The 17271-nt window shown below is 39.9% G+C and overlaps 1 protein-coding gene across 1 annotated transcript in view; it reads right to left on the reverse strand.

Annotated features, from left to right (window-relative positions):
- Window positions 1-17271, reverse strand: part of shank3a (SH3 and multiple ankyrin repeat domains 3a) — a 229784-nt gene that overhangs the window by 93101 nt on the left and 119412 nt on the right. Inside the window, exon 12 of the mRNA XM_047351838.1 lies at window positions 5852-6033. Coding sequence (XP_047207794.1) covers window positions 5852-6033 — 182 coding nt within the window. The remainder of the gene's footprint in view (window positions 1-5851; window positions 6034-17271) is intronic.

A 17271-nucleotide genomic window follows, 5' to 3' on the forward strand; every position in this document is an offset into this window, starting at 1 on the left:
GACAACCCTGAGCAAAAAATTTATATTAATATTACAAGTAAGGACTGCACGATTTAACTTATAAAAAAGAGATGTATTAGTGTTCTCAATTTATCTTAAAGCTTTTCATCCATTTTCAAAAGAAGAAAAACTTTAATTTTACCCTCATGGTTATTTGTAAAGTCAGTCTAATCATCAGCATCTTCAACACAGGACACGTCAGCTATAGAGCATATAAATATATCAATACATAGCTAATAAAAATGCAACTAAGCACAATAAATATAAGGTAAGACCACAGTGCTAAATCTGCAATTATGTTTAGACTAGCAGCAGTTATTTCTACTTTAAATCAAATTTTTCCAAATAATCCAGCTACATTATGAATAAGATTTATCCCTGCTATCTTCTACGATAGCATAATTTATTTGGACATACCACAAACTTTACAATTTTAGTTGGTGATTTTTATCTGCCAGTGGGAAAAAAAATAGGTAATTGAGAGTGTTTTCTCTTTGAGAAATTTCCAACTCCACTGTTTTTTCACCAAATACAATGAAAATATTCAGAGAGCAAAAACTACAAGATCAGAACTATTATGTTATAATGTAAAATAAAGATAATAATAATAACAATAATCATCATCATAATCTGAAATACTAAATGCTGGAAACAGTGAGGTCAGGTCTGGAATGTTGATGGGATATACAGTATTACTACATTACTCTACTGCTATGCTAAATTATAGTGCTCTAACACACATATTTCAGTCAAGTGGATTCCCTCATTATTGATGTTTTCTGGATTTGTAAAATCGAGGTCATCACCCAATTGTTTGAGTATGGTGTGTTTAAACAGGTAAATGTCTAAAACACGACTGGACACTGCTCTATTCTATTTACCATTGAAGTCCAGGTTGTCACTCGTTACTGCAAGTAAATATAGAAAAGAAACAAATTAATGTATTATGTAGAATTACTATGTATGTGATACAACTGTTGTGAACAACTATTAGCAATTAACCACCTTCCCTCCATAGCAAACTACAAACTACATAAAATAGCAGAATTATGCCCAATGTATTTGGTAAGTTACCTTTCTTGTAATGTAAGTGATTAAACCAACTAATTTATAAACTCTAAAACTCTAAACCTGTATATGAAGAACACATCTCTCTTTAAGAAGACAACTACCAGTTTATTTCTGTAAATGTGAATGATAAATAGAGCTCAGATTGCTATGCTAGAGTAAGCAGTTCTTATCAACGTCGAGACCTTAGAACATATTCATTAGTAATTTTGATACTAATTGGTCAAAAATATCTATATAACAGATACATTTTTTATGTGTGGGGCATCAGAAAAACCTTGCTTCCAAAATATAAATGTAAGGAGCATCATCAGAACATTTTAGGTGTGCTTATTACAACATTTTCATTTTATCATAGGGTAAAGTAGTACTTAAAGACAAAAAGTCCAAATTCAGCTTGTTAAAAATTATATAATGTATCTCATTTAGGCATTTACAGATATGTGTTTATATGGATTGCTCCCCTAATCAAAACACCCACACACAGTGATATCATTTAGTCAGATTTACCCAGTGTGACCTCATCGTAGACATGGTCCTCAAGTAAATCTGGTGATTAAAGGGGTTATAGAGAACACAGGCAAAACAGAGATTAGTAATAAGGTCTGTGTGCTTTGGGAGGCTGGGGAGAGAGCAAAAAATTCAACCTATTATTACCATACTTTTACTTTAAGGATAAAAAAGGCTATTAACAAACCAATAATTTTCATCTCACATACACAATACCTTAACAAGCACAAAGTTCTATGAATCTTTATCATCTGACTTACCAAATCTTTTAAGAGTTCAAATCGCAAGCCACATCAAGGTTGTGATTACAGCTGTAGAATAGAGAATTTCCCTATAGCAACATGAAGTAGGCTCAAAGGTCTCATTCCCTGATTTAAAGAAATTTATTAACAGAAATGATAAAAAATTATTTAAATCTATCAGGTTGGAAAACTATTTCTAAGGCAATGGGTTCTCCAGTAAATGAAAGCGAGGGCCATTATTCACAAATGGAGAAAACATTGAACAGTGGTAAACCTTCCCAAGAGTGGCTGGTCTACCACAAAAGTACATCCATAGGAGACTTCCAAAGTGAAAAACACTACTAACCATAAAAACCACAAGAGCTCATCTCACATTTGCCCCCCAAAAAACTCGAAAATCTCTAAAACAATCTGGAAAATATTCTGTGGATTGAAAATACAAAATGGAACATTTTTGGAAGGTGTGCGTGTCATTAAATTTGCTGAATTAAAAGAACATCATGCGTACATTCAAACAAAGTGGTGGTAGTGTGATGGTGTGAGGCTGCGTGGTTGCTTCAGGATCTAGATGCCATATTTGATGGAACCATGAATTCTGCGTTCTACCAGAAATTGATGAAGGAGAATATCTGGCTATCAGTTTGCACTTTGGTGGAGCTGCATGACACAGATTCAACCCCACCTGCAAGAAAAGTTGTGTTTTGTAAAGAGCTTTATCTCAGGCCAGAAAGCTGTGACGTTGTTTTAAATACGCTGTTTGAGTTCAAGAACCCCCCAATGGGGCTTAATTAAAACAATTATATGAAAAAAAGTGGGCCAAAATTCCTCTACAGTGATGTAAAAGACTCATTTCCAGTTATAAACATCATCACAGTTATAAACAAATATCTTGGAATAGGTTTAGATCCATCTATGGATTTACTTTTGTGGAGGTGAAACAATTTTAACTGTAATATAGTTTTTACAAGTATCAACAGATTTTTATCAGTTTGCATTTAAAGTTCTATGGCAGAGCAAAATTTAGCTAAATTTTACTTAATGCCAAAAAGACTAAATGGTTATCACACACTCTTACAGTTATTGTATTGGTTGACACTCATGTGGGTGGACAGGGTTATGTTTAATAAACTACAAGCAAAATGCTTGGAAGCAAGGTCAAAACAGATGAAACATTTGAAAGTAACTTCAGCCTTCTGTTCACAGTGCCTTTCTTATAAACCATTATGACTTTGATGGATTTTGGGATTTATTTACTGCATGATAAGACTTTGTTTTCTTGATATGCACTATTTTACTCTATTAGTGTATACAATGATGTTACCAGACTATTGCTGGACAACTGATGACAAAAGAAAAGATGACCTTAGTTTTAGGATTGAGAAAATTTGTAAGAGTCAAATTTTCAGTGCAGAAATAAAAAAAAAAAAAAATCACAGCTAGCGTAACACATATGCCATGCTGTTTTGGCTAGTAGTGTAAGTATCTTGGCTGGGTGACAACATTTGATGTTCTGTATTCCTCTGAAAAGGCTTAGATCAAAGTTAGGTTTTTATTTTTATTAATTTTGTTCTTCTTTTGCAAGGAAGTACAAGGATGGTACAGTGTCTTTTTTAAAAACAGTGTGGGGTTGATGTTGACCCACACTTTATCACAGGTGTGCCAGGACTCTGCAATGCAAACCTCATGAGATAATTAATTAGATATCATCAGTAATGAGAAGAACATTTTTTTTTATTTTCAATATCAAGCACTCAATGGCATGTTACCATCATATCTCCAACTCACTTAAGTATCTTTCCAGTCATTAGAACATCCATTGTTCAGAAAGAAGTATTCTTATTACCACTAAGTCCCGTATAGAATCAAGCAAAACTATTTTCTAAATATATGCTTTTTATGTGTGGAATAACCCCAGAACACAATTTAAATTCTTTACCTCTTCTATTAAAACAAACTTTTGAAACAGCCTTAGCATTCCAGTGTTAATGCTTTTACTTTACTTGGGTTGTTTTGAGTATTATGTTTTTCCGGTCTATCTGTTTTTTGTATAAAACCTTTGCCACTTATCTTGACCACGACTTCCTGGCATTAAAGATATTGTATCTGAACACAACCATTCTAGTCAAATCAAATAAAGAAAATATGTCATTATACACATCTGCAGCTAGTAGATTATCACATTCCACATATTCCATTTGATTTTAGATAAATAGATAGATAGATAGATAGATAGATAGATAGATAGATAGATAGATAGATAGATAGATAGATAGATAGATAGATAGATAGATAGATAGATAGATAGATAGATAGATAGATAGATAGATAGATAGATAGATAGATAGATAGATAGATAGATAGATAGATAGATAGATAGATAGATAGATAGATAGATAGATAGATAGATAGATAGATAGATAGATAGATAGATAGATAGATAGATAGATAGATAGATAGATAGATAGATAGATAGATAGATAGATAGATAGATAGATAGATAGATAGATAGATAGATAGATAGATAGATAGATAGATAGATAGATAGAAAGAACACAACATGGTGATGGCTATCATGGTCAGTGTTGCATACACAAGACCAGATGGTTTACTTGGCAGAGCTGAGTGTTGGCTGCCATGATAGTGTAAGCTTGTTTCCTGTATGTGTCAACATTGGAGAACTACAAAACACTGGCTGTTCACATCAGTGGCAGGGTTGAGAATCCAGTGGCAAAAACAGAAAAGCTGCTGACAGAAGATCCATTCATGAGTTGGAGGCATACTACACTTCTGTTGCATCATAACAACTGCAATAACTATTGTGTCAACATCACTATCCATCACAGTTCCTGGCTGTTTGGTGATAATTCAGGTTTTTCAAAGGAGTCTTATTGGTTGGATTTAATTGTTTGTCATCTTGTTTTTTAATTATTTTCCTTTTGGCAGTAGTGTGTTCTTATAACACAAATAGCTGTATACAAAAGTCACTAAAGATTAAATGAAGGAGACATCCTGATAAATATTTCTAAATTAGGAGAAGCAGGAAGTAAGTGATTATGCAGGTGTAACCCAAAGCTCAAATAGAAATTTCAAATTGACACTTAAGTTATATTTCCTGTCCCTCTGTAGGTGAGAGAGGAACATAAGAGGTCTCAGTATGAGAGCAACTTGACTCTTTCTGGACTTTCTAAGGACATGAGGGAACTGTTTCCATTAAGCTAATATGGGTCTGATCCATGGTGATGCATGTGAAGTGGCAGGATGTAGGGTGCGGGGTCAATCTGGAATTGGGTTTCTGTGGACAGGTGATAAGAGGTAAGGGCAGGCAGAAGATTTGTTGTGTACACAGGATGGAAGCACTCTCGCAAAGGTGGAAAAACACACCATATGTATGCACACCAACATCCAAAAGCACACGGGACATGTTTGAATTTGCAAGCTCTCCTTGCAGTGATCAAAGATCTGTTGTGGGAGTGTACACATTTATCAAGTGGATTCAAACAGGGCCAAGAACTAATTGCTTTCATTGTTGGTGTGGGGTAAACACAGTGAGGTTTGTTGGGGATATTTTAGGTGTGGAGGATATTATTGAGTTTACCTTCCGTGTCATTACAGTCAAAGTCTGGAGTGAAGCATGAATGGAGACAAAAGTACACACACAAACTCATGAAAGGAAACCAGCGCTAAAAAACAGCACATTTAAAATAAAAAAAAGTCAGTGAAATGGTTATTGACAATGTCAAGCTTAAACATTACTGAAATGACTTCGAGGCTGAAAATAAAGTAATGATGTATGTCTCTATCAGAGACGAATGAGAGAACACAAGTATTGTTTTTGAACTCTATAATCACCATACACTCATGTAAGCCACATTTTGTCAGACTCTCCTAAGAGGACCAGACCACAAGTAGGCATAATGAAAACTAAATACTGGAAATTGACATGAGTATGTAAAGTATTCATTAGCCTAATACTGATAATGAGGCAGATCAAATAAAAAATACAGTAAAAAAAATCACTGAGGAAAACTCACCTTTGACCCGTTCTCCACGGTTGAGCTGTATCTCTCCCTCCCCCTGTGGGGTGTAGGGCTTAACCACAATGAAGGTACGTCCTGGGACAGCACTGTAGAGTTTCCGCTTTGGCCCACGAGGGCCTGTCAGTGCTGGAGGGGTGTGATGAGGTGGGCTTGGGTCTCGCTGCACTGTGCCGGGGCTGTAAACAAACACATATGTTACTGTGGTGATTCCAGGGAGCTGGTAGCTGAAGCCCGTGGTCACCGACATGGTCGTCAGTGGGACAGTGACCTGGTGACACCCCCTGGTTGTAAATGTTCCCAGGGAGGGATTCATAGACATGCCAAAGTACCTGCCAATCAACAGTCAATGTTCCACAGGAGAGTCATTGGAGGATAGTATTCTCCTCCCAAATACTCTCGTCCTCCCCCTGTTCCTTCTTCAGTGGCAAAGATAATATCCTTGCTCTCTTTTACCCTCTCCCTCTTAGGTTTCCCCTCTCTCTCTCATCCTATTCGAGGTAGGAGAAGAAATATGTACCAGTAAGAGAATTAACCCTGTTTCCTTTCCTGTGTGGTTCTATCGGGTCCGACTGGAAGCCTCCTGTAGTTAAACACATCCTGAGTTTGGGTTCCAATGGAAGTCCCTTCAAAAGACAAACAGAAATCTCCTGTATGCCCCCCACTCCAGATGCTCCAGGCTGGGCTACAAATCCTGCCTTGTCCTGTGTTCCTGGTTCTCCTGCTGTGGAGGAGAGAGGTTAGGTCTGCTCCCCAACTCCCGCTCCCTCTCCCCGGAGTCCCGCCGTGTCTGCCTGTCCTCTCCCCTCCACCCCACACACATATGCTCACGCTCACTCACACACACTCCAGCAATACTGCTACTGGTGCTGCTATGCTCCGCGGCTCCCCTCCGTTTTGACGGCTCTCTCACACTCACACGCCACAAGCCGACTATGTGCATTCTAGCTGTGCACCCAGGCACAAACACAGACAGCCCCCTCCACACCTGCTAACATTGCACCTTCACTGGCATGGCATACGCCATCGCCAACATGTCGCTAACACATCGATGAAACACACCAGTCCCAAAACACAACTGATCTCCTTCTGCCTCTCTGCCGAGAGCTTGCATGCGCCATACCTCCCTGAGGCAGGCTACGCGAGTATACGTGTGTGTATCTGTCTGCATGTACACTTGAGTGCAGAGGGCGATGGGTGGGGGGAGGCAAAAGCTCCAGTCCATTTGGTTTAATTGTCTCTCCTGACTCATTCTCTTTGCCTTGAATCCCCTCCATCTCTCTCTCTTTCTCTCTCTCACACACACACACACTTCCATTTCCCCTGCTTTCATCCTTCTCCTCCACATTTCTTCACACTGCATCTCCATTCTCTCATTCCTGCCTTTCTCAAGCAATGAATTCTAATACAGCAGCAGCAGAGCTCCGCCTAGTTTTCATTCATCATCACCACCGCCGCTGTGTAAGTTGCATTCAGCATCATTCTGCTGCTTGTGCTATCAAAGCGTTCTCTCAAGTATCTTTATTTATTCAAGAGAAAAACTATTTTAAGGTGTAATCACATACATATTTACAAAACCAGTTGTTTATGTAATAACCTGATGATGTGTATGTTTGCCTCCGTTTTAAATACACATGGTTAACTGCTCATTCAATATAACAGGTCACTTGATTATTGCCTGAATTGAAACTCATACTTTTACTATTGATATTTAAGGTTCCTTTCTCCTCACATCTTATGCTGTAACCACAAGCTTCCATGTATTTGATTTGGACTTTTTGTGGTAGACCAATAAAAAGTAGTGCACAATTGTAAGGTAAAAGCTAAATAATTTTTTTCATTTTTTTTTACAAACACAAATATAAAAACTGTGGCGTGCATGTGTATTCAGGTGCTCCAGCTCAAACGTCGTTCAACCTTCTTTTGCTGCAGTTACTGTTGTTTTTGAGAAATGTGTTTCAGGGTAGGACTGTGCAAGTTTTGCAAATCTAGAGATTTAATTCTTTGTCCATACTTCCTTGTAAAACAGTTCAGGTTCATTCAGACTGGATGGAGAGTGTCTGTGAACATCATTTTTCCAGGTCTTGCCACAGACTTGATTGGATTTAGGTCTATATTTTTGACAGGACCGTTCCAACGTGTAAATGTGTTTTGATCTGAACCATTCCATTGTATTCTGGTTGTATTTTAGGGTCACTTCGTTGGCAACCACTGCTCAAGTCACAAGCCTTTTGTAGTCTCTTAGACGTTTTCTTCCAGCAATGCCTTTTATTTAGCTCTAACTATCTCACCATCAAGTATGACCAGTTTTTCTGTTCCTGCTTAAAAAGGTATCCACATTACATGATGCTGCCACCATGTCATTTTCATGTTGGGCTGAGGTGTTAAATTTCTAGCATGCTTCTCTGATTAATTCTAACCTTGACTGACCTGTCAGATTAGGTGGATGACCATGTAGAGGTATGCTTTCAATTGTGCCAGCATTTTTCCAATTGCAGATGATGGACTGAACGTTGCTCTGCAAGATGTCCAAAGCTTGGAATACTGTTTCACAACCTAATGCTGCTTGAAACCTCTTCACAGATTTTTAGCTGACTTATCTGGTGTGTTTGTTGGTCTTTGTGATGTGGTTCGTTCAAGTCTCTCAGGTCTTCACAGAACAGCTGTAATGCTGTATGCTGAGATTAAATGACACCCAGTTGGACTTCTATAGGGCAATTGATTGCACTGGATTTTATGTAGGGATATCAGATCAAAGGGGCCTGAATACATGACTTTGAAAACCATTTCTCCTTTTCCTTCTACTTTACAGTTATATGCTACTCTGTGCTGTGTCACATAAAATCTCAATGAAATACAAAAAAGTTTGTAGTTGTAAAATGAGAGAATTTGAACAAACATCAAGTGGTATAGCCAGAATAGCCAAAATATTTTTTTATAGTTTTTTTCTATTTTAGCTTCTATTGTTTCAGTTCCCCTATAAGGAAGCTGTTCATCAGCCTTATTTTTATTAACTGATCCCTCTCATCTTTTCTCCCTGTTCTTTTCCAGTCTTATTGTATTGCCTGTTTCTTATTCACAGGGTTATTTGCCTCTTTGTTATTACTCGAGTCTTCCTTTCACCCACACCCCCAACACAGGAAAAACCATTTGCTGACGGCTTTCCAATTGCCATAGAATCTGACGGCCCATGGTGGCTCCAGCATATTAATGTCTGAGTCACAGCACAGAACATCAACAGGGCACTTATCAAACTTTAAGAGGGTCTGAGAAGGAAGAAGATGAAGATGCACCGTGCGGCCGCTCCCATTCTCACCTTTACAAACACCAGTTTAGGTGTAGTTTCAGGTGCAAAGCACCTTGATTTTGGCAAAGATATCAAATCAAAAACCTTTCAGAGTTTATTACTCATATCAAAATCACAGTACTGATCAAATGCCAGTTAGGACATTCTTCTCTGAGGATTCCCATTAAGCCATCTTGGATGTACAGCAAATCGTTCACCTGACAGTTTTTTTTATAAACCCAGAAAATGATGTGAGCAAATGTCTATAGATCAGGGAGTTGGAAAATATGCAAATAAACTTTGAGGAATAAAACAAACATGCTATGTTACACATGTTTGTTAAACCACATTTCTTCAATTTCTTGATTTTTTTTGTGTATCCTCTGGACCATACCAGCTTACCTCACAGAATCTGTATCTCACATTTGGCTAATTTAATTTCTATAACATCTAGCATGAGATTGTATATTCTGTCTCATTGCACTTCTTCATTAACACAGTATAGACAAATGTTTTTTTGAAATTTCACACATAACTAACTTTCCTGGTTTGCTTTTGTTTTAAATGAAGCAACTAGAGGGTCACCTGTAACATATAATGAATAACTATTTAATCAACAGAGATTTGACACCAGGAACTGAAAGGACTTGTGTAACTCTCAAATTGAGAATGCTTACAGGACTTATATTGTTTTGCACTACTTTTAGCTTTCTACAATCTTTATATTTATAAAAGAGTTTTTTAAATACAATATCTGTTTGAAAACTGTTGTCCTAACCTACTATGGAATATTAGGGCCAGGCTGAGAGATTTTCTTTTTATTAAAAGAATAAAGTAATAATATTACCAGAATAAAGTTGTAATATTATGAGAATAAAGTGGTTATATTAAGACAATAAAGTCATAATATTACAAGAATAAAATAATGACAGCTCGTCTTCTACAAAACAAGCAAATTATTTCAACAGACAGTTTGCATAATCCATTCAAAGTCCAGATTCTGGTAAGAATTTGGTGCTGATGGGCTAAAAGATTAAGAATGTCCTTATTTGTGAAACCGATACTAAAGTATACCTTCACAAGATCGTCAACATTTCTCATTTTAACACATGGAAGACTGTGCTTTTTTGTAAGAGTTGTCATAAAAAATACGACTTTAGTCTCATAAAATTGCCACTTTATTTTTGTACTATTACCATTTTATTCAAGAAATATTACAACTTTATTAAAGCAATATTAAAACTTTATTCTATTAATATTACCACTTTATTCAGGTAATATTAAGACTATATTCTCATAATGTTACCACTTTATTCGTGTAATTTAAAAAAAACTAAAATTATCTTAGCTTAGCACAAATAATCCGTGGTACTAATTAACTGGATTAGTTTACCATTATTATTATTATTCATTATATAATGTTTGGTTAATGAACACCTTCAGAAAGCCATATTTAATAATATTATACCTGACTGATTTTAAACATAAAATTTTAGATTATTCATGCTTATTTTCCTTTGCTATTTACAGGGGTTGGACAATGAAACAGAAACACCTGGTTTTAGACCACAATAATTTATTAGTATGGTGTAGGGTCTCCTTTTGCAGCCAATACAGCGTCAATTCGTCTTGAGAATGACATATACAAGTCCTGCACAGTGGTCAGAGGGATTTTAAGCCATTCTTCTTGCAGGATAGTGGCCAGGTCACTATGTGATCCTGGTGGAGGAAAACGTTTCCTGACTCGCTCCTCCAAAACACCCCAAAGTGGCTCAAAAATATTTAGATATGGTGACTGTGCAGGCCATGGGAGATGTTCAACTTCACTTTCATGTTCATCAAACCAATCTTTCACCAGTCTTGCTGTGTGTATTGGTGCATTGTCATCCTGATACACGGCACCGCCTTCAGGATACAATGTTTGAACCATTGGATGCACATGGTCCTCAAGAATGGTTCGGTAGTCCTTGGCAGTGACGCGCCCATCTAGCACAAGTATTGGGCCAAGGGAATGCCATGATATGGCAGCCCAAACCATCACTCTGGGCATGCAACAGTCTGGGTGGTACGCTTCTTTGGGGGGGGCTTCTCCACACCGTAACTCTCCCGGATGTGGGGAAAACAGTAAAGGTGGACTCATCAGAGAACAATACATGTTTCACATTGTCCACAGCCCAAGATTTGCACTCCTTGCACCATTGAAACCGACGTTTGGCATTGGCATGAGTGACCAAAGGTTTGGCTAGAGCAGCCCAGCCATGTATATTGACCCTGTGGAGCTCCCGACGGACAATTCTGGTGGAAACAGGAGAGTTGAGGTGCACATTTAATTCTGCCGTGATTTGGTTTTATGTTTTTTGGATACAATCCGGGTTAGCACCCGAACATCCCTTTCAGACAGCTTCCTCTTGCATCCACAGTTAATCCTGTTGGATGTGATTCGTCCTTCTTGGTGGTATGCTGACATTACCCTGGATACCGTGGCTCTTGATACATCACAAAGACTTTCTGCCTTGGTCACAGATGCGCCAGCAAGACGTGCACCAACAATTTGTCCTCTTTTGAACTCTGGTATGTCACCCATAATGTTGTGTGCATTTCAATATTTTGAGCAAAACTGTGCTCTTACCCTGCTAATTGAACCTTCACACTCTGCTCTTACTGGTGCAATGTGCAATCAATGAAGACTGGCTACCAGGCTGGTCCAATTTAGCCATGAAAGCTCTCACACTAAAATGACAGGTGTTTCAGTTTCATTGTCCAACCCCTGTATATGCAAAAGAAAAATATTGGTTGTAAAAATGCAATATCTATTATAACTCTCTATATTGTCCTTTTGCAGGTAATTTGATGTACCCTAGTGCTTCTTCCACTATACATTCCTTTAGCTTTGTGTCCCATTTAGAGTGGTGACAACACAACAAAATAAACAGCCAATAAATACACTAATAAAAATATTTATTATGTACGCATGCTGAATGTGACTTTATTGACTGAGTTATTCCTGGACTCAACTGGACTGCGGTGAAATTAATTCAATTGAAACAGATCCTAACTGAACTGGATTTGATTAACTTTTCTGTTAAATGTTCAGAGAAGACCCTAGCAGTGATTTTGTGCTTTAAAAACAATACTGGGTGGTGACTGAACTGAAATCCAGAGTATTCTTAAACAAAATGTTACTTAATTGGTTTTATAAGAAGAAATAAAAAAAATAAAAGAAACATATAAATATAAATTTATAGACAGTGCAATAGACATTTGGGTTGCAATAGCAAAAAGTAAAACCAAATGTTTCTATCTTTTCTATGAGACCTATAATTACGATTAATGATCCCAGTTAAATATATGTCCTCATCTGAACCCTGAACAATTTAGTAATGAATCCAGCTGCTTGCGTTTGGGTTTATTTTATGAAATGTCGACATAAATCTGAAGACACACCTGAAAATGTCCTTTAATGCCATTTTCACAGATGCTATCAAATTAAGCTGCTTCAGTGAAGCATTTTTACGCATGACTGTCTCATGGGTTTTTCCTCAACTAGCCCACCTCTCTAAGGTGAGATGTGCAGTCGTAATCAGCATTATACTTTGCATTCTAATGATCCTCAGTCTGCCCTTGCCTTGCTGCACATGAATGAATTTGTGTCCTCTCATTCTTTCTTCCCCGACAGGAGTGGTTATGGCTATTAAGGAGAAAGACGATTGTCGACTTTGCACATGGGAAGAACATTTTAAGGTCATGCACTGCAAATCTGCACTTCAAAACAGAAAAACTGAATCTTAACTTGTTATGAAACATTGAGCTTGGCTGAGCAAACTACTTAGCTCTTACTAATAACATTTACTCATTGACTGAAACATTTCTACGTCTTTTCTTTTCTGTTTTTGTCGTTGTCTAATTTTTTTTTTTACAGAATATCATGATCTTTCTTGAGCGCACAAAATCAAGAAAACTGGTTTATTGCCACTATTTAATTAGCAGACAACAGTCTTGTGCTTTAAAAAACATTGTATTATGAAACATTGTTGTATATAGATTGCAGGAACAACAATTTTTTATGTTCTTTATCACCTTGAAGGCTTCATACAAAGTCCATCGGTGGGTCCCAATGAATAACTGGTTGTAAAGGACACTGAGAAAGCCAGAGGAAATCATTTAAAATATGACCTCTAAGAACTAACTGAAAAGCTATGGGTGGAATGTATTTTCTTCTCTTGTGTCACATGGTCTTCTCTTCAGGGACAGTATGAAGGGTTAAGACATTAGAAGAAAGACAATAGAGTGAAAAATGTAAAACTAAACAGGACACTGAAGTACACTCAGAAGGATTATATATCTGACCTTAAAGCATGATGAAGCTTGTTCAGGATGACCTGGGGGGATATGACTAAGAAAACAAACATCCAAAAGTACCATGGTTATCAAATTACTCCTTGAAATTATACATGACTGAGTGGGAGAAGTTGCAGGGATATGGTTCAATGTATTGAAAGTCCAAGACAGTAGTGGCAGTTCTTGCACAATCGAGAATGTGACGGGACTTAATTATTTACCTTTTTTTCAGAATAATAATTTTCTCATAGGTTACAAAACCCAAATGGTGTTTTGAAGAATCTGTGGTCAGTGAATAATAATTCTGTCCTGTTTTGACATGTCTAAATATTGCGATTTCCATGCTTGTTTCAACATCACGTTTTCTTGATGCCAAAAAAGAAGAAATTTATATTTTGTGTTTTCACAAACACAATAATGAATTCGCGACTCTTAAACTGTGTACTCATACTCGTACTCGTCGTCTTCCGCTTATCCGGGACCGGGTTGCGGGGGCAGCAGACTCAGCAGAAATGCCCAGACGTCCCTCTCTCCAGACACCTCCTCCAGTTCCTCCAGGGGGAGCACAAGGCGTTCCCAGGCCAGCCGAGACACATAGTCCCTCCAGCGTGTCCTGGGCCGTCCCCTGGGCCTCCTCCCGGTGGGACGTGCCTGGAACACCTCCCGAGGAAGGCGTCCAGGAGGCATCCGGTATAGATGCCCGAGCCACCTCAACTGGCTCCACTCGATGTGGAGGAGCAGCGGCTCTACTCCGAGCCCCTCCCGGATAGCCGAGCTCCTCACCCTATCTCTAAGGGAGTGCCCGGCCACCCTACGGAGGAAGCTCATTTCAGCCGCTTGTATCCGGGATCTGGTTCTTTCGGTCATGACCCAAAGTTCGTGGCCATAGATGAGGGTAGGAACGTAGACCGACCAGTAAATTGAGAGCTTTGCTTTTCGGCTCAGCTCTCTCTTCACCACAACAGACCGGCACAGCGCCCCCATTACTGTGGCAGCCGCACCGATCCGTCTGTCGATCTCCCGCTCCATTCTTCCCTCACTCGTGAACAAGACCCCGAGATACTTAAACTCCTCCACTTGAGGCAGGAACTCCCCTCCAACCTGAAGAGGACAAGCAACCCTTTTCCGGTCGAGTACCATGGCCTCGGACTTGGAGGAGCTGATCCTCATCCCAGCCGCTTCACACTCGGCTGCGAACCACCACAGCGCATGCTGTAGGTCTTGGCTAGAGGGGGCCAGCAGGACCACGTCATCTGCAAAAAGAAGAGACGAAATCCACTGGTCCCCAAACCAGACCCCCTCCGGCCCTTGGCTGCGTCTAGAAATCCTGTCCATAAAAGTTATGAACAGGACCGGTGACAAAGGGCAGCCCTGCCGGAGTCCAACATGCACTGGGAACAGGTTTGACTTAGTGCCGGCAATGCAGACCAAACTCCTGCGGCCAAAGGTCTGATGATACGACAACAAAGTCGATCATCGACCTCCTGCCTAGGGTGTCCTGGTGCCATGTGCACTGATGGACACCCTTATGTTTGAACATGATGTTCGTTATGGACAATCCGTGACTAGCACAGAAGTCCAATAACAAAACACCACTCGGATTCAGATCGGGGAGGCCATTCCTCCCGATCACGCCTCTCCAGGTGTCACTGTCGTTCCCCACGTGGGCGTTGAAGTCCCCCAGCAGAATAATGGAGTCCCCGGGAGGGACACTATCCAGCACCCCCGACAGGGACGCCAAGAAGGCCGGGTACTCTGCACTACCACTCGGCCCGTAGGCTGAAATGATAGTCAGAGACCTCTCCCCAACCCGAAGGCGCAGGGATACGACTCTCTCATCCACTGGGGTAAACCCCAACCCGAGACAGCTGAGCTGGGGGGCAACAAGCAAACCCACACCAGCCCGCCGCCTCTCCCCGTGGGCCACTCCAGAGTAGAAGAGAGTCCAACCCCTCTCAAGAAGATGGGTTCCAGAGCCCGCGCTGTGCGTGGAGGCGAGCCCGACTATTTCTAGTTGATATCTCTCGACCTCCCGCACAAGCTCAGGCTCCTTCCCCCCCAGTGAGGTGACATTTCATGTCCCTAGAGCCAGCCTAAGCATCCGGGGATCGGGCCGTTGAGGTCTCCACCTTCGTCCGCCACCCAATCCTCTTTGCACCGGTCCCTCACGGTTCCCCCTGCAGGTGGTGGGCCCACTGGGGGATGGCCTTACGTCTCTCGTTCGGGCTTGGCCCGGCCGGGTCCCGCGAGGAGCAACCCGGCCACCAGGCGCTCTCCGACGAGTCCCGACCCCAGGCCTGGCTCCAGGGTCGGACCCCGGCTCCGCCGTACCGGGCGACGTCACGTGCCTCGATATTTTGTTCTTCATGAGGGATTCTTGAACCACTCTTTGTCTGACCCATCACCTAGAGCCTGTTTGCCATGGGAGACCCTACCAGGGGCATTTAGGCCCCAGACAACATAGCCTCTAGGATCATTTGAGCACTCAAACCCCTCCACCACGTTAAGGTGACGGTTCAAGTGTTTTTTCAACTGTGTTTTAAACCTATTTTCAGTGATAAAAGATTTAACTTTTGGTGACTAGTCACACAAAACAGACAAATGGAGTTTAAATGAAAATTCAACATGGAAGACTCACCACCCTGCCACGTCCAAACACTCCTCACTGGCTGCTCCAATCAACGGCAGGTCCGCACTCCTCCTCAACCAATCATCTCCCAGGGCATCACTTTAAAAAACCCTCTGCATGGAAAACACTGCTTTTCTGCTTAGCTTCGACCTTCCTCCACCCCTTCTCCACCATAGGCTCCCAACTCCTTCCATACCAAGGCCTACGCCACCACCAGGATCAGATCCCAGGGGGAAGATGTACCTAATCATAATCCTAAGACGTTTATTCGAATCTACTTCATCCTCAGCGTTTACGTCTTCCTCAAGGGTCCGAGCACCAGATAAATAATCTTTCATTAATAAATTCTTTAACCGTCTTCTTGTTGTGTGAGTCTTTCCAGGTTGAAATGTACAAACAGACACATGGCAGACAAATGGCCTTTAAATGTAGCGTTAGTTTGGACTCTTCAATGAGAAACAAATTTCAGCATCAGCAGATGCTTACTTCAGTTTGACTGAATGGACATGAAAAAAAGCAATAGAAAACTTATTCGGGGTGCAGTTGACATTATTATTATTATTATTACAACCCCAATTCCAGTGAAGCTGGGATGTTATGTAAAATGTAAATAAAAACAGAATACAGTGATTTGCAAATCCTTTTCAACCATTGTGCAATTAAATATTTTAGAAGACAAGTTATTAAGAGACTGATCTTCAAAAGGTTTGTGTGTACAAAACCACAAGCAAATCTGTTTGCATCCGCAAAGCTGATCTACAAACCAGGTGCTAATCGAATTGCGTGTGTAAAATCAGCAGAACAGCAGACACAAAGTTTTTATCGTGTTTGTCTTCATGAATATGCAAAACATATGATAATGACCCAAATGCGGAAATTTATGGGAGGGGGATATGCAAATGTAATCCCTTACCACCCTCAATGCGATTTATCAAACCTGAAATGGATTGTGGGTTTTTGCATCTATATTTAACATGTTTGAAATACAGGTACTAACTGGGATGCAAAAACGGCAAAGATTGCGGAGCAATTGTAGTTGCATCAGTTGGATTACGTTTTTTGAATGTGAACATGTGCCAAGGGAAGGTTTATACAGCAAAAAATGACTTCATGTCATCAAAAAACAATTTAAACAATCAAACACATTGTATATCGCTATGACAT

Source organism: Girardinichthys multiradiatus, chromosome 2 (assembly GCF_021462225.1).
Source record: "Girardinichthys multiradiatus isolate DD_20200921_A chromosome 2, DD_fGirMul_XY1, whole genome shotgun sequence".
Classification (NCBI taxonomy): domain Eukaryota; kingdom Metazoa; phylum Chordata; class Actinopteri; order Cyprinodontiformes; family Goodeidae; genus Girardinichthys; species Girardinichthys multiradiatus.